Source organism: Ranitomeya variabilis, chromosome 5 (assembly GCF_051348905.1).
Source record: "Ranitomeya variabilis isolate aRanVar5 chromosome 5, aRanVar5.hap1, whole genome shotgun sequence".
In the NCBI taxonomy this organism is placed as follows: Eukaryota; Metazoa; Chordata; class Amphibia; order Anura; family Dendrobatidae; genus Ranitomeya; species Ranitomeya variabilis.
In genome coordinates, this window is record NC_135236.1 from 478962529 (window position 1) to 478988008 (window position 25480).

A 25480-nucleotide genomic window follows, 5' to 3' on the forward strand; every position below is an offset into this window, starting at 1 on the left:
TTCCCACCGTGAAGCATGGAGGAGGAGGTGTGATGGTGTGGGGTGCTTTGCTGGTGACAATGTTGGGGATTTATTCAAAATTGACGGCATACTGAACCAGCATGGTTACCACGGCATCTTGCAGCGGCATGCTATTCCATCCGGTTTGCGTTTAGTTGGACCATCATTTATTTTTCAACAGGACAATGACCCCAAACACACCTCCAGGCTGTGTAAGGGCTATTTGATCAAGAAGGAGAGTGATGGGGTGCTACACCAGATGACCTGGCCTCCACAGTCACCAGACCTGAACCCAATCGAGATGGTTTGGGGTGAGCTGGACCGCAGAGTGAAGGCAAAAGGGCCAACAAGTGCTAAGCATCTCTGGGAACTCCTTCAAGATTGTTGGAAGACCATTCCCGGTGACTACCTCTTGAAGCTCATCAAGAGAATGCCAAGAGTGTGCAAAGCAGTCATCAAAGCAAAAGGTGGCTACTTTGAAAAACCTAGAATATAAGACATAATTTCAGTTGTTTCACACTTTTTTGTTAAGTATATAATTCCACATGTGTTAATTCATAATTTTGATGCCATCAGTGTGAATGTACAATTTTCATAGTCATGAAAATACAGAAAAATCTTTAAATGAGAAGGTGTGTCCAAACATTTGGTCTGTACTGTGTATGTATATATATATATATATATATATATATATATAGTACTTAAGTGCAAGCGCATACATGGCATTTTATAGAACAATATTTAGAACATTCTATACAAATGTAAAAAAGATATATATTTGGAAGAGCCTTTTATGAGAGAGTCCATAAAGTTTAGGAAGGTGCAGTGCTTGCAAAAATATAAGGTGCAAATGCATGGAGCTAAAAGAGCACTAAAAGGTGCAAACACAAGTAAAAGAGATTACTATATATCTCCAGTGAGGGCACCTCCAGAAGCAGAAGGACAATTCAAGTGCTAAACAAACATTTCACAGAGTAAATATAATAGATATTGGTTGCCAGCCTGACCCTCAGGGGATTTTGTTCCAAAAAACTTGTTGAAATAAAAAATTATTTTTCACCTATTTTGCTGTGTTTGGGAGTAATTTCTTGTATGTTCTCTCTATTATATAGACTCCCATCTAATCAATTGACCGCATTTGATTCGTTCGGCTGATGGGAGCAGTAGTCCCATCAGCTGACGCCAGTGAGAGGAGGTAGATTGTAAGCTTGTGAGCAGGGCCCTCATTCCTCTTGGTATCTGTTTTGATTTATGTGCTTATTGTTATGCTGTAATGTCTATTGTATGTACAAGTCCCCTCTAAAATGTAAACTGCTGCGGAATATGTTGGAGCTATAGAAATAAAATTATTATATCCAATCACAGATGCGGGCTCCTACTGTCATTTGACACCGTGGGAACCGCGGCTGCCTTCCCAGCGGTGATGATTTTACTACTGATCAGAAGTGGTGTTTGCCACACTGTCATGACCATGACGGGACGACAAACACCCGATGTTCAGGGGGCCAAACCTCAACAGTAGCACAGATTTTCTGGTGAAATTGGTGTCTGAGCCCCATCAGTAGGTGTTCGGTATGGACGCCGCGGCTGTCTGACCAGCAGTAATAATTTTACCATGCGGTCATGCACTTGACAGCGTGGCAAACACTGGATGTTCGGGCCCCCCATTCAAGTGAATGGGGCTTGGTACCCAAACTTTTTTGTAACTTTTCGGCCAAACCCGAATATCCAGGGGTCTGCCCATCTCTACTAATATCTGCACAGTAGAGAGGTGAAATTTAAACATTAATAAGTTTAAATTCTTTTCTGCGGTTCTTGCTGAATCAGTGTCCACTTAGACATCAAGTATTTGGTGACAAATTTTGAAACAACTCTTTATACTGCTAAGTTTCTCCATTTTTGAAAGTGATGGTGCAGATTGTATTTTATTAAAATAAATATATACATTTAAGGATATATAATTCCTACTTAAGCACTTTTGGGCAAGTTGCATTTTATTTTTTTCTTGATATTCTGGAGGCCCTTGTGTGTATTATATATCACTGGTTTCTTATAGCGGCCAATGTAAATATGTAATCCATTACTTTACTTATGTAGGCCAATGAAAGACTGTAGTGCACATATGTAATAGTCTTGTTAAGCTTCCACCAATTCGTACAGGTTGCGGAAAAACTAACAGGAGTCTGCAGCCAGATTTTTGCATCCTCAATGATGAAACTAATCCCAAGGTCAAATCTGTGTTGTTCCAGGGGCAAAATAAAGTACTGACAGATTCACGAGTTCAGCGCTGCCTCCTTTGACTAAATTTCCATAACCCTGCCCACGTACCACTTACTGCACTCTTTACTGGGCACAGGGCCATCTTTGTCAGGTGGGCATAGTTAACCCACCCTTTATAAATAGAGGACTCAGCAATACAATGTTAAAGACTGCAGCACTACTGCTGATAAATGGGATTTTATGAAACCTACTGCAGCAAGTAGAGTAACCCAGCACGGGTATCATGGTCTTTTCTCAGATGAGCAGCTAAAACCTTTGCATGGAGGTTGGAGGGGGACCTGTATAAACTAAAAAAGAAAGAAGAGGCCAAGGCCAGAAGACACATTCTTCCATTCTTGTGGACCTTCTGTTTATTTCAACAGACAACCACACTGGTAAAACCAATTGACAGGTGAGCTACCAAGCAGAGTGAACATACAACCAATAATTACATCTGGGAAATGGTAGATCCTACATGGTTGTGTTTTTCTTTATAAAACCTTTAAAGTCATATAAGTTTACATTATTTTAGTCCATGTGTTTACTGGGTCAGGCCAAGCTTCTTCTTCAGAGACTCTGGCATCTCAGGGGGAGGAGGACGAGGAAGTCTGAAGTAGACCTTCACAGAGTCATAGATGAACCACTGCAGAGCGGTTAAGGTACCAATCATGATAATACGAGCCGTCAGCCCCTTCCAGACTCCTACAAATGCAAAGAAAAGGTGAAACAAAGGTGGAGAGAGAGGGAGAGGGGAGTGAGGGGCAATCAAGGTGGAAGATTTGTACCTTTTGGTCCAAGCCTCTTGAGGACTTCGACAGCAGTGCTTCCCTTTTCTTTGTTCAGCACAGAGACCACAGAATCAGCAGGATGGGATGCAACAGCACAGAACACCCCAGCTAAAATCAAAAAGAAAGCTTGTGAAGTACTGAAATGTGATGCATACAGTGAAAGGGTGAAGAAATAGACTCATCCAGAGTTAGTAACAAAAAACTTACTGTCCAAAGACCATTACAGCTGCTCAATTTGAACATTTAGGAGTTTGTACCTTACTATGTAGAAACAGACATGCTAAAGTAAAGGCTTTAAGAAGGGGCGTGACAGGTTACAAACGAGGCTGTGAAATGGCCAGATGGCACAGTGGCTCCATAAGTTATATATGGGATTGCTAGAGATATCAGAGGCCCGGTTCGGTGGTAATCACAGCAGCCGAATCCCCCCCATCAGGTGAATTGTCTAAGCAAATACCATTTTACAGTGATGTTATTGGGAAGTAGACAGCAAATGCAAGGCCGATTACTAGAAAACTCTCAGCAAAACAGCTTAAAGTGAGCCTGTTTAGCAGGATTGTGCTCAGTAACCTACAGACACTGTCAGGTTGGCAATGTTATACTGATAAAATGATATCTTGGTTGCTGAAATCCATCTTGTGGTTATTGTGTAATCTTTATTTGTTGTTTTCAGTTAATGAGATTCTCGTGCTCCGTGGCGGCCTGTGGGGGATCTTCATGTGGGGCTTTGCTTAGGTATTCATACTGTAGGCACTGTAGCATGATATGCACATGATCCAAGTTTTTTTTGTTTGTATTTTAAACAATAGATTATTAATTTTTTTATTAAAGAATTATTCAATTAACAAACAGGTACATTGCAGGGATCATAGAAGAAAACCAATAATTGGATGGAACTCAAGGGGAAGGGCCAACGTCTCTGACGGAAAGGAATAGAGGGTAAAGGAGGCGGAAAAGGAGCCCAAGGGAGGGTGTGTTTATAGTAGGGATAGGTTTGCTAAGTGAGGCTTTCCAAAGTTTTTTTTTATGTGTTTGTGACTTATAGAATAAGGTCATCTACTCTAGCTCAAAATCTGCGCACCATGGGGCACATCCACCAAATATGGTACATATCCCGATCAGAATCACAACCTCTAAAACATTTGGGAGAGAGAGCCAGGAACTGCCTTGGCAACTCTAGCTTGGGTTAAGTACCATCTAGTTAACACCTTAGGCTATGTGCACACGTTGCGGAATGGGGTGTAAAATTTTCTGCACAAAATCCGCATCTCCTGGCAAAAACCGCAGGTGCAGATTTGCTGCGGATTTTGTGCGGTTTTTATGCGGAACTGATGCGGATTTTCTGCGTTTTTTTTTTTTATAATGGAAGGGTGCAGAAACGCTGCAGATCCACACTAAAGAAGTGACATGCACTTCTGTTAAATCCGCAGCGTTTCCACACAGATTTTTCCGCACAGCTTTTTTTTTTTTTTCCATTGATTTACATTGTACTGTAAATCACAGTACGGATCTGCAGCGTTTCTGCGTGGAAAAATCCGCTGCGGATCCGCACTAAATCCGCATCGTGTGCACATAGCCTTATAGTTTGTCTCTAGCATTAAAGTATTTAGAATTCTGCCGGTTGAAGTGGACCAAATCTGAGACCATTCTGGGTCAGTAAGGGCAGAGCCGATATCAGACTCCACCTGTGTGAGGTGTAATTGATATGTGAGTAGAGGAGCGAAATGGTACCCTTAGTATGTGGATTTTGGAGACACCTTTGTTTGAAAGGAGTGAAAATCATGTTTAAAATTTTATTTTGACATACCATATATACTCGAGTATAAGCCGAGATTTTCAGCTCATTATTTTGGGTTGAAAGTCCCCCTCTCGGCTTATACTCGAGTCATACCCAGGGGTCGGCAGGGGAGGGGGGCTGTCTAATTATACTCACCTACTCCTGGCGCGGGTCCCTGCAGGTCCCCAGCTTCTTCCTGAACTGAGCGGTCACATGGTACCGCTCATTACAGTAATGAATATGCGGCTCCACCTCCCATAGGGGTGGAGCCGCATATTCATTACTGTAATGATCGGTAACGGTGACCGCTCAATACAGGAAGAAGCTGTGGTGCTGGGGAAGCAGGGACTGCACCGCGCCAGGAGCAGGTGAGTATAACGGGGAGGGGAGCGCTGAGCGACATTCACCTGCTCATCGTTCCGGCACGGTTAGTGCGCGCCCTCTGCCTGAACGTCAGTGCAGAAGACGCTGAAGATGGAGCGGCGCCCGGAACCAGGAGAGGTGAATATTGAAAGTGCCGGGGGCCCGAGCGATGAGAGGTCAGTATGTGATTTTTTTTTTTTTTTTTTATCGCAGCAACAGCAAATGGGGCAAGTGTCTGTATTGAGCATCTTATGAGGCCATAATCAACGTTTGTGCAGCACTATATGGCGCAAATATCTTTACATGGGGCATCTTATGGGGCCATAATTAACGTTTGTGGAGCATTATATGGGACAAGTGTCTGTATGGAGCATCTCATGGGGCCATAATCAAGGTTTGTGCAGCACTATATGGGGCAAGTGTCTGTATGGAGCATCTCATGGGGCCATAATCAAGGTTTGTGCAGCACTATATGGGGCAAGTGTCTGTATGGAGCATCTTATGGGGCCCATCAAACTTTATGGAGCATCTTATGGGGCCATAATCAACATTTGTGCAGCATTATATTGGGCAAATGTGTCTATGGAGCATCTTATGGGGCCATTATTAACCTATATGCAGGATTATATGGGGCATATTTTAATATGGAGCATCTTATGGGGCCATCATAATCTTTATGGAGCATTATATGGGGCTCCTGATTCAATATGGATATTCAAAAACACTTAACCTACTGATGTCTCAATTAATTTAACTTTTATTGGTATCTATTTTTACTATTTAATGGTAGCTGCTGCATTTTCCACCCTAGGCTTATACTCGAGTCATTAAGTTTTTCCAGTTTTTGTGGCAAAATTAGGGGGGTCAGCTTATACTCGAGTATATACGGTAGTTTGGTTTAAAAAAAAAATGTATGAATAAAATTCAAAATGGCGGCGCCTGCGTAGTAGCATCTCTCGAGTTCCGATAGATGATACTACGCAGGCGCTGCCATCTTGATGAAGCCCAAATGATTTTGTTTTTCTCTGCTAAAATGGGAACGCGATAGAGGCTACTGCGCCAGCACGCCCACCGGCGCCATTTTCATGAAACCTAATTTTTTTTTCCAAAACAAAACTATGTCTAAAACTAAAATGTAATATTATTTATCCACTGCATCAAGCCACAGCGCAGGCACCTGGATGATGTGATTTTTTTCCCAACCATATTATATTCAGTATGTAAATTAGGGGGCAGGTAACTGAGGGATCAATGTCATGTCATAAGCCATACAGATAAATATCTAAACAGAGCACCACATAAAGCTTCTCCACAGGCCGCCCGGAAGCACAAGCATATCATTAACTCAAAACTGAAAAAGATCAAACAAGAACTACAAGACGGATTCTTTCAACCCAGGTTTCATTTTAATCAGTATAACGGCGCCGACCTGACACTGTTGGTAGTTTACTCAGCACAATCCTGCTAACGGGTGCCATTTAAAGTTCCCCATTCTACTGCGTAAAGGACTTGATACAATCTTACCAATGTAACCAGCGACAAAAGTGACAACCAACTGTTCGCCCTTTGAACATTCACTGCGTGGCTTGGGTACAACATGTTTATACAGGGCTTCAACTGTACGCTCAAAGCAGGCAAATTTAATCATGGTGTATGGAATCTGCCTCATCCATAGGGGAGTAACACCTTTGTAGAACCTGTGCAAGTTAATATTTAAATTATGAATAAGTAAGAAGTCTCTTAAATGCTGCACTACAAGAGGAGTTTGTCAGCCCAAACTGACAGTGAAAACTAAGCAGAGAGCGCATCATTGTCCACACAATAGCCATGTTCTAAAGGTGATAAACAGCACAGTCATACTGCAGCTGCTGCCATTAGAACAGAAATGGCTAATGTGAAGGTATATTACTCTTACATGCCAATGACTCAAGCACCTTTGACTGTACAACCGGAAAAGTTGCTGGTTGTCACTGAACTGGAACCGCTGGGAGTGAACCAGCTGAACTCAGAACGAGATAAAACAACCCCAAAGGTGGATCTAAGGGAGCATGTGACGTTCTGAACAGCGGTAAAACACAACCTTTCCAAACCGAAAATAAGGAGGAGATGAACCAGCACTTACGCCCAAATTCCTTCTTCAGCATACATCTTGGGGGCGGCTTGCCGCAGAGTGTTGGCGTATCCTGGCTGTGTTTGGATACGTACTTTTGCAGCTTCCATTGGAGCCAGAGCAATATCTGCAAAGAACTCAGTGCTGGCAGATGCAGCCAGGTACAGGGATGTGCGCCACAAGTAGGTATTTTCCTGAAAAAAAAAAAAAAACATTCTGCATCTACTACATATATTCCTTTGCCTTTAACCCCCAAAGGTGGTTTGCACGATAATGACCAGGGCAATTTTTACAATTCTGATCACTGTCACTTTATGAGGTAATAACTCGAACACTTCAATGGATCCCAGGAATTTTGAGATCGTTTTTTCGTGACATATTGTACTTCATGTTAGTACAAAATTTCTTAGGTATGACTTGCATTTGTGAAAAAAATGGAAATTTGGCAAAAACTTTGCAATTTTCCAACTTTGAATTTTCATGCCTTTAAATCAGAGATAGGTACCACAAAATAGTTAGTAAATAACATGGACTCCAAAATTCTATAAATTCTCCTGAGCTTGCAGATACCACATATGAGGGAGAAAACAGCTGTTTGGGCACACGGCAGGGCTCAGAAAGGAAGGAGCGTCATTTGACTTTTGAATGTAAAATTTCCTGGAATCATTAGCGGACGCCATGTCCCAATTAGAAAGCCATTGATGTGCCTAAATAGTAGAAACCCCACAGAAGTGACCCCATTTTGGAAATTAGACCCTTCAAGGAATGTATTTTGATGCACGATGAGCACCTTGAACCCTCAGGTGCTTCACAGAAGTTTATGACGCATAGGCAGCATCAATAGTAAAAAGTTGGTCACACTTGTCAAACACTATGTTTGACAAGTGTGACCAACCTGTCAGTTTTCCAAGCAATGCTACAGATCGCTTGGAAAATGCTACGGATCCGTAAAAAAAAAAAAAACAGATCCAGTGCATCCGTTTTTTTACAATCTGCACAGGATCCGTCTTTTCAACATTTTGACGGATTGTGACTGATTGTAAAAAACGGAAGTGTGAAAGAGGCCTAGAAGACCTGTTTTATTGCACAAAAATAGTTTTTGCATCACTATATTTTGAGAGCTATAATTTTTCCATATTTTGGCCTACAGAGTCATGTGAGGGCTTGTTTTTTGTGGGACAAGTTGACTTTTGTATTGGTACTATTTTCAGACACATGACCTTTTTTTTATCACTTTCTATTCTGATTTTTGGGAGGCAGAATGATCAAAAAACAAATTCATGAAATTTTTTTTGTGGGGTGGGGCAGGGGGTGATACCTTTCCATCTATGGTAAAATTGATAAGGCAGCGTTATTCTTCGGGTCAGTACGATTAGTGCGATACCTCATTTATATTTCTTTTATGTTTTGGTGCTTTTACACAAACAATTTTATAGAAAAAAAGAAAAATTTTTGCATCTCTTTATTCTGAGAGCTATAACTTATTTTTCAGCTGATAGAGCTGTATGGGGGCTTGTTTTTCTGCGGGACATGATGACGTTTTCAGCGGTACCATGTTTATTTATATCAATCTAATCGCATTTTATTCCACTTTTTGTTCGGCAGCATGATAAACCATTGTTTTTGTCTTTTTTTATGGTGTTCACTAAAGGGGTTAACTAGTGGAACAGTTTTATAGGTCGGGTCGTTGAGGACGCGGCGATACCAAATATGTGTACTTTTATTGTTTATTTTTTTCATACAAATATTTATTTATAGATACAATATCTTGATTTTTAAAAAAATATTTTTACAATTTATTTAGTTTTTTTTTTTTACTTTTTCCCATTTTGAGACTATCACTTTTTGCAGGCTGATCGCTTGTATAGTATGGGAATGCAGCAGCATTCCCATAATATGCAAACTGTCAGCTCTGCACTGACAGGGAAAGTTGCTGATCATGCACTGCACATGATCAAGCAACTTTCATAGCTCCAGATATCAGAAAGGAGTTAAACAAAGCAATTTCATTGGGCATTTAAACTAAAGAACCAATGAAATCTTTCATGCCAGGAATCCAATAAAGAAAACAGTCTTACCTCACCGAGCATATTTGCATACGAGATTTTGAAAACTTCATAGAGCCCATACTTGCATAATCCTTGCATTGAATAGCCAATGAATGTAGGTGCCCATCCTTTAGCAAGACCACGGACACCATCTTCTTTGAGCGTTACTGAAAAGCCATTGAAAATGCTCTTGTACTTCTGAGGATCCAGCTACAATTTAAAAGAATAACCAAGATTAGAAGACAAAAATGGGCAAGTTTAAACAGAGATTTTAATTAACAGTTGCATGATCAGGACTACAAAAAGGTGGAGGAAAACTGTGGAAACACCTGCCAAAAGTCTATAGTATGACAAGAGAACTCTCAAAGTTTAGCACCTTCGACAGTACAATCAGAAGTTGCTCAGAGACGGACACATGTAAATGGCAGAGCAAAGGTCAGATGACAATCTGCAAGACTCTGCCCAACTAGGGAAAATGCTGTATAAAAAAAAAGGTGGTTTACTATTTGGAAGTGCTCAGTTCAAGTGGAATTTGCAGTAACCAATCCACAGACTTTCCAATATAACAGAATATGTTAGACTTTTGACAAGAGTTCAATGCAATTTAGATTCAAATAACCTTCAAAGGGGTTGTACCAAATTTGGAAATTATTCCTTATCCATGGGATAGGCAATAAGGTTCCCAGAGATCAGGAATTCACCAATCCGTGAACCAGGGCTCTGAAGAGCTCCATGTGAATGGAGCAGTGGTGGATCATGTGCACATCCGATCCTTTGACTCCTAAGGAGAGATCAGCTACCTACACCTGTCCAATTAAGAATGAATGGATGTGCACACGATTGACCACTGCTCCATTCACACATGACTCATAAGGACCCTGTTCTTGGAATTGAGAGAGTCCCAACCCCATCAATCGGGAAGTTAAGGATAGGGAATCAAATTCCAAGCTAGGTACATTCCCATTAATGTTCATCACTAAACATGTGCTTCACTTCAGTAAGATTTACCTGATCTGCAGCAAAAAGGACAGAAGAGGACAACTAAATACCTCTTTGGGGGTAGTTTGGGTCACCACTTTATGGGAAAGCGCTGCAAAGCCACATTGGTAGATGGGGGACATTTACAGTATTTGGCATATAATCAGTATAAGGGTATGTCTCCACGTTCAGGATTGCATCAGGATTTGGTCAGGATTTTCCATCAGTATTTGTAAGCCAAAACCAGGAGTGGAACAATTAGAGGAAAAGTATAATAGAAACATATGCACCACTTCTGCATTTATCACCCACTCCTGGTTTTGGCTTACAAATACTGATGGAAAATCCTGACCAAATCCTGATGCAATCCTGAACGTGGAGACATACCCTAACATTACATATTCAGCTTAAATCTAAACAAAAAATCCCAGACACACAAGAATGTTAATTTGATTGTGTTATACCAACCTGAATTCGACATTTCACCAGATCCAGAGGTACAAGTGCAGTGTGTGTTATACCACAACTGAGGATGCCACCAAAGCCACACATTGCATAGAACTGTGCCGAGCCATATTCACAACTGTATTCTCCTGCATGAACAAACCAGAACACACCATGCTTTTATAACAAACATGCGCTGCTCACACTGTTTAGTGGCACAACAAGCTCATTTAGGAAACACTGGTTAGTTTACACTCCAGGATACATGCAGACAAACCTGTATTCTGCATTTAACCAGATCTAATGGGACCACTGCAGTATGCGTTGTACCACAGCTTATGATTCCACTAGAGGCATAGCTAGGGTTTTGGCTTGGGGAGGGGGGCAAACTGGTGAGTGGGCCCCTAACCAGGTAACCCTGATCACAACTATGGTAGCAGACTCCAATAGAGGATGTAGGGGAACCTCAGCAGAGGACAGCTGTTACTAAAAAAAAATCTCTATACAAAGACCAACACTGCTATTACCGCCATATGATCCTTTGCTAGGTGAAGAGAATGGGGCATCAGACTGCGCTGCTCGCCTATCAGGATAATGTACCAGAGAAGTCCAAGTAGATGTAATAGAGAATAGACTTTATTTCTACGCGTTTCGTGGTGATCACACCACTTCCTCAGGACTATCCCGAGGAAGTGGTGTGATCACAACAAAACGTGTAGAATAGCCGGATTACTTACCGGTAATGCTCTTTTCATGAGTCCATGACAGCACCCACTGGAGAGATAGGGATCCGCCCCAAGGAACAGGAAACCTACAGAAGAATAAAAGAGGCGGTCCGCCTCTCCTCGTCAGTTTAATTTTCAGAGTACCCGGAGGACCGCCAGTATTAGTCAAAATGTTTACAAATATATATCTTAAACTTATATACTCAATAGAAGTAATTCAATTGAATTGTTAATTTAATAGGGAGGGATGTGACTGTGTGCTGTCATGGACTCATTAAAAGAGCATTACCGGTAAGTAATCCGGCTATTTACCCTTCGCCATGACAGCACCCACTGGAGAGATTTCCAGAGACCAACACCTAGGGGGGGACCACCGTGCTGAGGATAGTCCTGCCAAAGTGTAGGTCAGAATTTGATGAAAGATCAAGCCTGTAGTGATTATAGAAAGTAGAAAGAGCCAACCATGTTGCTGCCTTACATATGTCCTCAATTGGAACGTTTCCCCTTTCGGCCCAGGAAGATGCCATAGCTCTGGTGGAATGTGCCTTAACGCCTTCCGGAGGTTCCTTATTTTTCATGGAGTAGGCCAGCCGGATAGTGTCTCTAATCCATCGGGACAATGTGGCTCTTGTGACTCCATACCCTTTCTTTTTTCCCCTGGAAGGATATGAACAGAGCCCTACTCTGCCTCCAACTACTAGTTTTTTCAATATATTGTAAAACTATTCTCCTAACATCTAGAGTGTGAAATTTTCGTTCTTCAGGAGTGGAGGGGTCTTTAAAGAAAGTGGGAAGGTGTATATCTTGTGACCTGTGGAATTTTCCTGCTACCTTAGGAAGGTATAAGGGGTCTGGTTTTAAAATTAGTCTGTCTTGAAATGTTAGAAGGTAAGGTGGATCTATTGATAAGGCCTGAATGTCGCTGACTCTTCTAGCCGATGTTAACGCTACTAAGAAGGCTGTTTTTAGCGACAAGTGTTTTAGAGATACTGTATCTATAGGCTCAAATGGAGGTTCTGTTAGAGAGTCTAGGACTAGGTTTAGATCCCAAGGAGCTACTCTAGGTATGTGGATAGGAGTAACTCGTTCACAGGCCGTGATGAAGCGGGACACCCATTTATTACCAGCAATATTATGGCCATAGAGAGCACCCAAAGCGGACACCTGGACTTTTAGTGTATTAATCGACAGACCTAACTCTTTCCCTTTCTGTAGAAATTCTAGGATAGATTTTATTGGAACTTCTGAGGGGTTTGAACCTGTATGGAACTGAAGAAACTTCTTCCATATTTTAGTATAAATCTTTGTAGTAGATGGTTTCCTGCTAAGCAGGAGTGTATCAATTAGACCTTTTGAAAACCCTCTGGAATTTAATATCTGCCTTTCAAATTCCAGGCCGTCAAGTGGAGGCTGTCCACTTGGGGGTGGAAGAAAGGTCCCTGAGAGAGTAGTTCTAGGATTGAGGGAAGGACTCATGGATCTGTCACCGACATTGATTGCAGGCACGAGAACCATGATCTCTTGGGCCAGAATGGTGCTATCAATATTATCCTGGCCTGTTCTTCCCTGATTTTCCGTATTATTTGTGGAAGCAGAATTATCGGAGGGAAGGCATATGCCAGCTTGAATTGCCAGGGTATTTGAAGAGCATCTAGAATGTCCGGGTGGTCTGCACGGGACCGAGATGCAAATTTCTGTACTTGTCTGTTCTGTTTCGTAGCAAACAGGTCTATCTGGGGCCTGCCCCATAATAATGTTATTTTGTGAAAAATGTGAGGATTTAGACACCATTCTCCTTGATGTAGAGTGTGTCGACTTAGAAAGTCTGCCTGTTGATTGCTCTCTCCTTTAATGTGGACCGCAGAGAGGGACAACAGATGCTTTTCAGCCAGGATCAAGGTATTCTTTGCGGAAGACAGAGCGTCTGATCGAGTACCGCCTTGTTTGTTTAAATAAGCCACCATCGTAGTGTTGTCTGGACTCTGACATGATTTCCTCAAAGCTGTGGGAGAAATTGACGCAGTGCATAGTTTACTGCATTCAACTCTTTTAAATTAGATGAATATAAGATCTCTTCCTCATTCCATATTCCCTGGCAGAAATTATCCCCCATATGTGCGCCCCACCCGTGGGGACTAGAATCAGTATTAACAGTGTGGGATGGCGCTATCACCCAAGGGACACCCCCCGTTAAATTCTTATTATCTAGCCACCACACCAAGAAAGCTAGGACCTCCTGTGATAACGTTATTTTTGATTCGAGGTGCCCTAGGAATTTTCTCTGTTCCCGAAGAATTTGGTGTTGCAATGTTCGGGTATGGAGTTGTGCCCACTGGACGGCTGGAGTACAGGAAGAAAGGGATCCTAATAAGGACATTCCTTCCCTCAGGGACATTCGGGGTTTTTGAATGGCAGCCGATACTTTCCCCTCTATTAGAGATATTTTTATCTGAGGGAGTAGACATTTTTGTTTTGTGGAATCTAGATGGAACCCTAGAAATATCTGGAGAGAAAGTGGGATAAGTCTGGATTTTTCGGAGTTGATGATCCAGCCTAGGTTTTGTAAAGATGAGAGTGTCAGTTAAACGTTTAGCACACTGAAGGGACGAATTTCCTACAACTAAAAAATCATCCAAATAGGGGATGATTAACGTGTCCTTTTGGCGAAGGTAGGCCATCACCTCTAACATTACTTTGGTGAAGATTCTTGGTGCTGTGGAAAGACCAAAGGGCATGGCCGTGTACTGGAAATGATGAATCTCCCCTTCGAGTTTTACTGCGACAGAAGTATTTTTGATATCTGTTATGGATAGGGAGATGGCAGTAGGCATCTTTCAAATCAATGCCGCCCATTTCACAATTTGGATAAAGGAGCTTAATGGTAGATCTAATAGATTCCATTTTAAACGTATAATTTTTAAGAAACGTATTGAGTTTTTTAAGATTTATAATTGTTCGGAATGAACCATCGGGTTTAGGGATTAAAAATAATGGAGAGTAGAACCCACTATCCTCTTGTCCCTTTGGTACTTTAACTAAGACATTTTTATTTATGAGACTTTGGTTCTCTAGTTCAAGGGCCCTTTGTTGTATTGGTGAGCTGAGGGCTGTTAAAATAAAAGAATCATGGGGAATTTGGAGGAATTCTATTTTAATTCCTTCTTTAATAACATTTAGAACCCAGGAATTTGACGTAATCATTTGCCATTGGGGAAAGAAAAATTTTAACCTACCCCTACTGGGGTGACTGGTGTCTTAATATTTATTGTCTCTACGGAAGGGGGGGGGCCTTTAAACCTAGTACCACTCTGTTTTCCCTCTCTTGTGGCCCACCGCGACGGTCTTTCATTTTGCCTTCTCTTTACGAACGGTCTCCTCCTAAAAGTCTTCCTATAGAAAGGAATTGAGGGGTCAGGGAAGGCTTTTTTCCTTTCTTTTGCTTTTTTGAGGATATCATCCAAAGCTTTTCCAAATAGAAACTCACCCTCATACAGAATAGCACAGATCTTGGCCTTCGATTGTGTATCCCCTTTCCAACTCTTCATCCACAACGCACGTCTGGCATTATTTACTAGACCTGCCGATCTTGCTGCGAGGCGGAGAGAGTCAGCTGATGCATTGGCCATGAATGCTGCTGCTCCTCTAATTAATGGTATCGCATCCCGCAATCTTTGTCTAGAGACTCCCTGCTCGATCTGTTGATCTAACTGATCAATCCAGACAAGCATGGATCTAGCAGTGCACGTACTGGCAATTGTTGGTTTAAAGGGAACCTGTCACCCCGTTTTTTCCGTATGAGATAAAAATACTGTTAAATAGGGCCTGAGCTGTGCATTGCAATAGTGTATTTTGTGGACCCCGATTCCCCACCTATGCTGCCGAAATACGTTACCAAAGTAGTCGTTTTCGCCTGTCAATCAGGCTGGTCTGGTCAGATGGGCGTGGTGTCTTCCCCCAGATCTTGCTTAGTTTTCCGTTGGTGGCGTAGTGGTGTGCGCATGCCCAAGGTCCCGAATCCACTGCACAGGGGAGTGAAAACAGCGCGATGTGCGCTATTTCATTGATGATCGGTGGGGGCGGCCATCTTCCTTTGGCCGCGCGTGCGCAGAAGCGGCGCTCTGCTGGCCGCGGCTTCAGGAAAATGGCCGTGGGATGCCGCGCGTGCGCAGATGGAGATCGCGGCGGCCATTTTCCTGAAGCCGAGATGCGAACTCTGCTTCAGGAAAATGGCCACCGCGATCTCCATCTGCGCACGCGCGGCATCCCGCGGCCATTTTCCTGAAGCCGAGATGCGAACTCTGCTTCAGGAAAATGGCCGCCGCGATCTCCATCTGCGCACGCGCGGCATCCCACGGCTATTTTCCTGAAGCCGCGGCCAGCAGAGCGCCGCTTCTGCGCACGCGCGGCCAAAGGAAGATGGCCGCCCCCACCGATCACCAATGAAATAGCGCACATCGTGCTGTTTTCATTCCCCTGTGCAGTGGATTTGGGACCTTGGGCATGCGCACACCACTACGCCACCAGCGGAAAACTAAGCAAGATCTGGGGGAAGACACCACGCCCATCTGACCAGACCAGCCTGATTGACAGGCGAAAACGACTACTTTGGTAACGTATTTCGGCAGCATAGGTGGGGAATCGGGGTCCACAAAATACACTATTGCAATGCACAGCTCAGGCCCTATTTAACAGTATTTTTATCTCATATGGAAAAAACGGGGTGACAGGTTCCCTTTAAATATGCCAGTGGAAGCTTCCCATGAACTTTTTAATGACGATTCCGCTTTCCGATCCAGAGGATCAGAGAGTAGGCCTGCATCTTCAACCGGTAAAGCTGATTGTTTTGAAGTGGAGGCGACCGCTGCGTCCACTTTATGAATCTTAGTCCATGATATTAGCTCATCGTCACTAAAGGGGTACTTCCTTTTGGAGGCTGACGGGAGAAAACCTCTCTGGTCTTGTTTTTCCCATTCCCTCTTTATCAGTGCCTTAACAATAGGAATTACTGGAAAGGCTCTTTTTCTCTCTGCTAACCCTGCAAACATGATGTCTTGTGCAGTTTGGTCATCTTTTGTATCCTCACAACCTATTGTATTCCTGATGGATTTTACTAGGTTGTCAACCCCATCAAGGGGAAAACAAGACCAACCTTCAATGTCAGACGGTACTGAAGAAGAAGATGACGTATGTGAGGAGTCTGAGTGGATGACGCCTTCATCATCGGACTCAGAGCTGGATACTACTTTCTCTTTACTGGATTTCTTAGGGGGTGCGCTGGCTTGTGTAATGGCCTGTAACTCTTCCCTGATTATGGCCCATATATCTATAACAGACATAGATGGACTCTGCATGGTTTCAGTAATACATTGGTTGCAGAGTTTTTTAGGGTAGGAATCTGGGAGAGGTTCATCACACAATGCACACTGTTTGTGTTTGGATTTTTGTTTCTTTTTGGACTGGGTGAAGAAGATATTGTGGAAAAGAGTGTCAGCTTTATAGGCAGAGGTTTTTTTCACTCACCCCGTGAAGCTGTACGGTACCGGATCAGGTGGCCGAAGAGCCTTCCTGGATCTAGAATCCGTGGCATCGCTCCTGCGGCTGGCATCCGAGGACCTCCTGCTGGCTGGATCACCTGCTGGGTCCACCGTCTTGCCTGAGGATGACATGTTGCATCGCCTGTGCGCTCGCAACTATCCCCTTTTATAGGTAGAAGAAGATCCGGTCGCTTTTTTTTTTTTTTTTTATTTGCGGTGTACTGCACATGCGCGAAACCGCGCTTTCTCCCACCGCTGTTGAATGCCCCGGAAGTGCTGTAATCACTTCCAGGCAGGTAATGGCGACTCACACTATACTGCCCATGCGCGGCCGCTCACCTCGGCGTTATGGAGCAGTATTCCGGCTGCAGCTGCCGCTGGGCACCATGCCATGGATCCCGGACCCCATATTTCCGGCCTGCGTCCAGAGCCTTCTCTAGTGAGGCCGGGCGGCCTCTCCCGGACCCGGCCATCACATATGCCGGACAGACGAGGGGGGAGCCGTCTAACGGAATCTCCCCCGACGCTGCATCTGGACCGCATCCCCTGCCATTCCCGCAGAGACCGCACAGGCGGATGCCCCCTGGCCCAGGTATGGTCTTCTGAGAATCCGGAGAATCCAGAGATCCTGTCCCCTGGGAACAGGAAACCTAAACTGACGAGGAGAGGCGGACCACCCCTTTTATTCTTCTGTAGGTTTCCTGTTCCTTGGGGCGGATCCCTATCTCTCCAGTGGGTGCTGTCATGGCGAAGGGTAAAATAAAGTCTATTCTCTATTACATCTACTTGGACTTCTCTGGTACATTATCCTGATAGGCGAGCAGCACAGTCTGATGCCCCATTCTCTTCACCTAGCAAAAGATCATCATATCGGGGCTTGCAGCAGCCGCTGCCGCCAAGTGCAGTGGTTGTGTCTTACACAACCATAATAGGTGAGTGAATTTATCCTATCTCTCACGAATATTCCCTTTATCTCGGATAAGACCCTATTTGCGCTCTATATTCCTTCTAGCTACTTCATTACCACCATATGGTGACATATAGTGGTAGATACCAGTCATGCAGAACATGTAAGAGATTAAAGCAGAGTTGCAGATGGTGACTTACAGGTGACGTTCTTTCACTTTTCACGTCTTTTCCATCTGGCCCACACCGACACGACAACTTCTTCCAGCCAGTACTCATCTGCAGAGATTACAACAAAGACACGTGTTCACATTTATCCCCAACCTGCACAAACTCCTCATCCTGCTGATACCCCAATACTGAGCCGCTGCTGCCGTATGTGACCCTATTACTGCCCCTGATACCCCAATACTGAGCCGCTGCTGCCGTATGTGACCCTACTACTGCACCTGCTGTGTGGTGCTGTGTGCCCTCTACATGGTAAAATAACCCTCTAGAACAGTGTTTCTCAAATTCAGCCCTCAAGACCCACACAAAGGGCAGGTTTACAGAATTTCCTTTGTACTGCATAGGTGATTGAATGAATGCTTGAGAAGGTAATGAAATTATCACATGTGCAATACTAAGGAAATCCTGAAAACTTTAACTGTTGATGGGCCTTAAAGGGCCACTGTCACCCCCTCCAGCCGTTATAAACTAAAAGAGCCACCTTGTGCAGCAGTAATGCTGCAGTCTAACAAGGTGGCTCTTTTAGTTTTTGCTTCTGTTATTCCCTCAATAAAGCGTTTTATAATTTTCCCCAAATACCTGTCTTTGTACCTGGAGGCAGGTCTGAAGCCTCCTATGTGAAGTGCCCAACTGCCGTCACTCATCTCTTCTGGGGCGATGGTCGCCGCCCCCTGCGCGGTGTTTCTTCTTAAATCGGGCGCCTGCGCTGTGCGTGCCTGCCTGGTCCAGGCGCAGTGTTCATTGGCCGTCATAGCTCAGATGCCGGGTGCCTGACTGTGCCTGTGCGGGCAGAGCGGCCACCCTGTTGCTGAATCCCCGCCCCGCACTGTGTTATGCATTATGCGGGTTATAGTCAAACGAAGCATCATCAGGAGGACAGATACCCATGCGTGTCTGTACAGTACAGCTCTTAGAGGCTCAGGGAGGGCCAGAGTGCTATTAGGAGAACAAATTCTAGAATAGTTTGCGGACTCCATATACAGAGCCCCTAAAGGTTAGAAAAGCAGAATCTCCTCAAGTGACCCCATTTTGGAAGTTATACCCCTCTATGAATTTATCTACAGGTGTAGTGATGATTTTGACTCCAAGTGTGTTTTCCAAAAACAAGCAGCTTTGGATGTTGCGGAGTGAAAATTGCAAATTTACCATTATAGTGCCCGTACATTGTAGTAGCCCAGCTCATGCTCCTGGAGACATGCACCCGTAAATTAGGCGGACTCTCATCACTATGGAAATGTTGAACATATGGGCGCTAAAGGTGGTTTAGGCACATTATGTGGCATAGGTCACGTTCAGTATTTGTAAGCCAAAACCAGGAGTGGGTGATAAATACAGAAGTGGTGACGTGTTTCTATTATACTTTTCCTCTAATTGTTCCACTCCTGGTTTTCACTTACAAATACGGATGTAAAATACTGACCAAATACTGGACGTGTGAACATGGCTTTAGAAGGTGAGGGGCATTTGGATTTGGGAGTGCAGAATTTGTTGGTTTTCTTTTGTGGAGTGAGGAGTTATAGCTCTTTTTCAGACCCTTTGTGCCAACAGTAACGTGACAGCCCCCAATATTTCCATTAACAGAGGATGGACCTGAGTTGGGACATTTTACATAACATTTTTGATTACATTTATCCTGCGCTCTACACTGAGCACTTACATCAGGGTTTCCATATAAATCTCTGAATGATGTGATTTAAATTAAACCCCCGTGGTATTGACTCACTATAAAGTGGCAGCACAGTTACTCCGGACTCAGGTCTTTTCTCTGTTCAGCATTGTCCTTTTCAGAGGTGAAAAAAACTGTAGTGAACCACGCTTTTATGCACGCCTAAAAATACAGATATCGCTGGATCATAGGCCAGACAGCGTCTCCATCTGCCTCACGTAAGTTCAGAGATTTACACGGAAATCCTGGTATAAGCGCTCAGTGCAGGATAAATGATTAATCGACTTTATTCTTTGGGTCGGTGCGATTACATCGAAACCAGATTTAAATGGGGCTTTTATGATTGGCTGCTGTCACACACTAAAAGACGCTTTTTATTGCAAAAACAAGTTTTTGCTTCCCCATATTTAAATGGCTATGTGTTCATATTCTGGTTGACAAGTCATGTGATGGCTTGTTCCTTGCGGGACGAGTTGACGTTTTTATTGGTATTATTTTGGGGTATAACATTTCTTGATCACTTACACGATCGCCCGGCGACATCGTGCAGGCACAGCTCACATACCCGCATGATGGCCATGACGTAAACGTACGTCATGTTGTAGGAAGGGATCAATGTTTGAATGTCGTCACTTTAGGTAAGAAGTCATTCCAGTTATTTACACAAGGCCTTCATATTGAAAAAGATATAACCTTGAAAAAAGTGACCTATACAAGATCATATCCGGATCCCACAAGCTGGATCTGCCAGAAACTGTATAGCAAGATAATGGATGGAATGTGCAGGCAATGTAACAGCGTGTGCGCGATCACTAGGACCCCTCGGTGTCACGGCTATGTACACATACCTTCCTGCACAGCCGCAGCAGCAGCCAGCCGGCGAACTGGTTGGACCTGGGAGGAACCGTTCTTCCGTAAAGTCACATTCTCCGGTCCCAACTGGAAGTGAGGAGCATTAAACAGGTTCACCCGGGCCAACTGGGCTACAGTGGAGTACATGGTGGCAGCTGTGGATATAAAGTAGGACCGTCATCATACATGGAGGTAGCCACACACTGATGAAAAGTACAGTCGGAAGATCTTCAGAGAGTGCACTGGTAGACTGTTAGACTTCAGTATCTGGATGTGACAACTAAGCGGACAGAAGAACCTGAGGCTGGTGCTGCACATGGATGGAGTCGGAACAGGTCACAAGAAAAGTGCTGTAGCTGGCTGTCCAAGAAACCAATCAGATTTACCCTTTCATTTAAAAAAAGGCTTCTAAGAAACAAAAGATAGAATATGATTGGTCACTGTGGGAAAGTCCTCTTTACCAGTGATGGGTGTCCTGGATCACTCGGCTCTGCTCACCAGAATGAGCCGGATCTATTAGATCTCCTATCTGTATTAATTATGTGTTCAACTGCAAGTTAAGACAAATATGTTTAAGTCTGTCAGCACAGAATGACTGTTGAAACCAAGCACAGACACTCAGTGCACCCTTGATGTGGCCAAATATTTAGGTGCACCTTCACGTTTTCCACCTTCGGGCTCATTCCTACATGCAATGGAATCGGACTAATGCAATCCGTTTAAAAATTGTATTCGGACCAATGTTATTCTATCATTGTGTGTTCATCTGCGGTTTTTTTTCCAGAATGGATCAAGATTGGACTAGAAAAAACTCGCAGCAGGCTGCGTTTGTAATCAGACATCGGACCGTGTCCCGCAATAGAAGTTAATGGGTGTGAGAAAAAAAAAACCATAAAAACGCAAAGCACTCGGACCATGCGAGTGCTGTCCGATTTTTACACACTCATCTCCTTATAAAAGTCGGCAATTCCTGTGCCGCATACAGTAAAATCACACTGACAAGTTAGAGTAGAATAGATAGAATAGCTATATACACATAGGTTACATAGATATATAGATGTCAGTGACACACATACATTATATACTGTATATATATATTTATTACATAGATAGCCGGCAAATCATCTGCCGTGTACTGTAAAATCACTGCAGGAGCCGACAGGATAGAAGAGATGGATTAAAAACAGTAAATACTCATAGAGTAGGTAGATATACAGATGTATAGCTTACTGTACATGCATTTAATAAATAAAAGATTATTTTTCGGGAAAAAATTGTGTGGACTTCGGCATAGTTTTCGTAATCAGAGGGAAAGCCGATGGCTGGAGGCCGATGTTTATAGCCTGGGAAGGGGGTAATACCCATGGAGCTTTGTGGGCTATTAATATCTTCTCACAGCTGTATAATTAGCCTTTACTGGCTATTAAAATACAAAGGTGACATCCACCTCCCCAACAATCAACCCACTTGCCACCACTACAGGGCAAGTGGGAAGAGTGAGGCTAAGTGCCAAAATTGACTCATCTTAGCCGGGGGAGGGGGCAGTATCCATGGCCCCTTCCTAGGCTATTAATATCAGCCTGTAGCTGTCTGCATAGCTTTTGCTGGTTATTAATTATAGGGGGACCCCCAAGTCATTTTTTTTAGGCTCCCCAATTTTAATAGCCAGTAGGCTAAATATACAGCTGTGAGCTCATATTAATATCCTGTGAAGCTCCATGGGTATTACCCCCTTCCCAGGCTAAACATTTGCCGTTGGCTTTACCTGTTTTTTATTTTTAGGCTATGTGCACGAGTCCGGAACTGTCCCCGAAATTTCTGCAGCAATTCCGCAACTGTGGAATTGGCATGCGTTTTCCCGCTAAACACTAGCGTTTTGCAAGAGTAATTAGCTTGCAGAATGCTAGCGTTTTCCAAGCAATCTGTACCATTGCTTGGAAAACTAATTGACAGGTTGGTCACACTTGTCAAACATAGTGTTCGGCAAGTGTGACCAACTTTTTACTATTGATGCTGCCTATGCAGCATTAATAGTAAAAAGATATAATGTTAAAAATAATTAAAAAAAAAAAATCATGATATTTTCACCTTCCGGCGTCTCGCGCAGCCTTCCTGCTCCTCGCGATGCTCCCGTTCCCAATAATGCCTCGCAGCAATGACTTCAGATCACGCAAACACGGGGAGAACATACAAACTCCTTGCAGAGGTTGTCCTTGGGATTTGAACCCAGGACTCCAGCCCTGCAAGGCTGCAATGCTAACCACTGAGCCACCATGCTGCTGCTTAAGAAAATTGCGTGGGATGGCATTTTTTTTCCAGAAAAAAATAATCTTTCATTAATTAAATACATGTACAGTAATTAGCACACACACTGCACTAATTGTATTCGTCACTGACATCTACATATCTACCTATTCTATTTGTATTTACTGTATGTAATCCATCTCTACTATCCTGTCGGCTCCTGCTGTGATTTTACAGTACATGGCAGATGAATAACTGGCTTTTCTTCTATCTTTGAAGAATATTTCCTTTGAAAATGATGTGTAAATGGCAGAGAATTGCTCTTCACATAAACTTATATTAAAAATTGCATTGCAGTCTGATAGCAATCGCACTGCATTTGGTTGTAATTCGGATGCTAGGTGTGAAAAATCGGATTGTACTCGCATGAAAAACGCATGGCACTCGTCTGACTCTCCTGCATCAAAATCGCTACTGTGACTCCAGCCTCTCTCGAAGGCTGGGCTCAGACACTTGGAGTGTGACGTGAGAAACCCGCACACCAATACCCGGCACCGGAGTGTGTGGCTGTTTGTATCTCTATGTAGCTGAACGCTCCAGTCCTGGGTATTGGTGTGCGAGTTTCTCACATCACACTCCAAGTGTCTGAGCCCAGCCTAAAGGTACCTTCACACTAAACAACTTTCCAATGAGAACGACAACGATCCGTGACGTTGCAGCGTCCTGGTTAGCGATCTCGTTGAGTTTGACACGCAGCAGTGATCTGGATCCCGCTGTTATATCGCTGGTCGGAGCTAGAAGTCTGGAACTTTATTTGGTCGCTAGATCGGCGTGTATCGTCGTGTTTGACAAAAAAAAGCAACGATGTCAGCAATGTTTTTACATGGAGCGTGAACGATAAGTGAGTCGCCGTTACGTCACTGGATCGCTCCTGCATCGTTCTGGAGTTGCTGTTTTTGACGTTTCTACAGCGACCTAAACAGCGACGCTCCAGCGATCTAGTTTAGGTCGGATCGTTGTCTATATCGCTGGAGCGTCGCTTAGTGTAACGGTACCTTAACTCTACAAAGCCAGAGCTGTCAGAGAAGATGGTGGTGTGGTAATTAGCATGAAAACAACTTGGTGGGATGGTGCGCCCAATGTCTGGGTGCAACAAGAGTCACCACAGTCCAGGATGATCCATAACCCCACCCACAGCAGCCAGTCTTCAGGCTAGGTGGACGCCAATTTGGTCAGACCAGCAGCCAAACACCATCATCTAACTCCCAGTAGGAGCCAACCAGAACCTGCAAGTGGTCCTTACCAGAGAGGCTGCTGGCACACGGGAGGGAAGGCTGGGCCTCCGGGCTATTTATAGGCCAACGCTGCCATGGAGGGCGCAGGCATTCTCTGAGGACAGCAGCCCATGGATGGGGGGCTGAAGCAGAATGTGTCGCCCCTGCACACAGAGCGCTGGAACCGTGTAACCCCGCATATACAGCTCACTATAGCCACGAGGCCAAACGTCCCTGCGCCGACTACAAGTGAGCTCTGGGCACACAGCGGTACAACCGGCTCTCCACAGCGCTAACCCGGCCATAGTGGCGTTACCCACATTACTAGCCGGCGAGAAGCCTGAGGCTTCCCCCACACTGCGGCCTGCCGCACTCACCTAAGATGGCGTTCACTCTCTGGGTCATTAGCTGACCAACAGGTAGAGGCTAGAGGTCCTGCCGACGTCATGCCCATGTGACGCGATGATGTCACCGGAAGCAGCGTGCTGCTGAAGCTTCTAGGTCGGGGGTGATAGTTTGAGGACCTCATGATTTTACCTAGTCCTCTCAGCGCTGAGGTGACTACACCGGAGCTGCGGGAGCGAGGCCCTCAGATAACCCCTCCGCTGCACTCAGCTCAGCACTGACAGGACACAATGTAGTTGGTTCCAGGATATTTTAATGTTTTTTTATTTTTATGGAATTGCTCTATGAAGTAAACATGACAAGTCAGACATGAATTCTTTTGTACACTATTATATATTTTATGTATTTGGGCAAATTATCATTTTTTTTCCTGATTAATAAAACTTGCGTTTTTATTGTCACTTTTTCAGAGCTGATTGTTCAGTTTTTGCCAGAATGGGACTTTTCCTGCCACCGGTCCTGTCTGCAGCAGCATTTTTGAAGAGTGGTCGGAGCGTCACAGGGAGAGGCGTAAAAGAGCGCAACCGACAGTGATCATAACAGAGCGCAACCGACAGTCACCATAACAGAGCGTAACCGACAGTGATCATAACAGAGCGCAACCGACAGTCACCATAACAGAGCGCAACCGGCAGTCGTCATAAAAGAGGGCACCCGACAGTCATCATAAAAGAGCCCAACTGACAGTCATAAGAGTGCAAACCGACAGTCCCCATAAAAGAGCGCAACTGGCAGTCGTCATACAAGAGTGTAACCGACAGTCATCATAACAGAGCGCAACCGACAGTCATCCTAACAGAGCGCAACCGACAGTCATCATAACAGAGCGCAACCGACAGTCATCATAACAGAGCGCAACCGACAGTCATCATAACAGAG

The 25480-nt window shown here is 44.0% G+C and overlaps 1 protein-coding gene and 1 non-coding gene across 2 annotated transcripts; both read right to left on the bottom strand.

Moving 5' to 3' along the window:
• Positions 1-2604: 2604 nt before the first annotated feature.
• Positions 2605-20852, bottom strand: LOC143776288 (solute carrier family 25 member 3-like). The gene is made up of 7 exons (XM_077265509.1): positions 20675-20852; positions 10792-10916; positions 9376-9555; positions 7310-7491; positions 6712-6884; positions 3045-3155; positions 2605-2961 (listed from the first exon to the last, which is right to left on the bottom strand). The coding sequence occupies exons 1-7, from the start codon at positions 20823-20825 to the stop codon at positions 2801-2803; spliced, it is 1083 nt and encodes a 360-aa protein (XP_077121624.1). The 5' UTR covers positions 20826-20852; the 3' UTR covers positions 2605-2800.
• LOC143777274 (small nucleolar RNA SNORA53) lies at positions 6997-7240 on the bottom strand. Its single transcript, XR_013216069.1, has one exon. It is a non-coding gene; the product is annotated as a small nucleolar RNA SNORA53 (small nucleolar RNA).
• Positions 20853-25480: the final 4628 nt, after the last annotated feature.

Excerpts from the sequence above, each read along its gene's own strand:
- LOC143776288 (XM_077265509.1), bottom strand. The coding sequence starts at position 20,825 with ATGTACTCCACTGTAGCCCAGTTGGCCCGGGTGAACCTGTTTAATGCT. Across the intron at positions 9,556-10,791 it reads TGGTGAAATGTCGAATTCAG|CTGGATCCTCAGAAGTACAA; the intron begins GTTGGTATAACA and ends TTTAAATTGTAG. Across the intron at positions 7,492-9,375 it reads ATGCAAATATGCTCGGTGAG|GAAAATACCTACTTGTGGCG; the intron begins GTAAGACTGTTT and ends TTTTTTTTTCAG.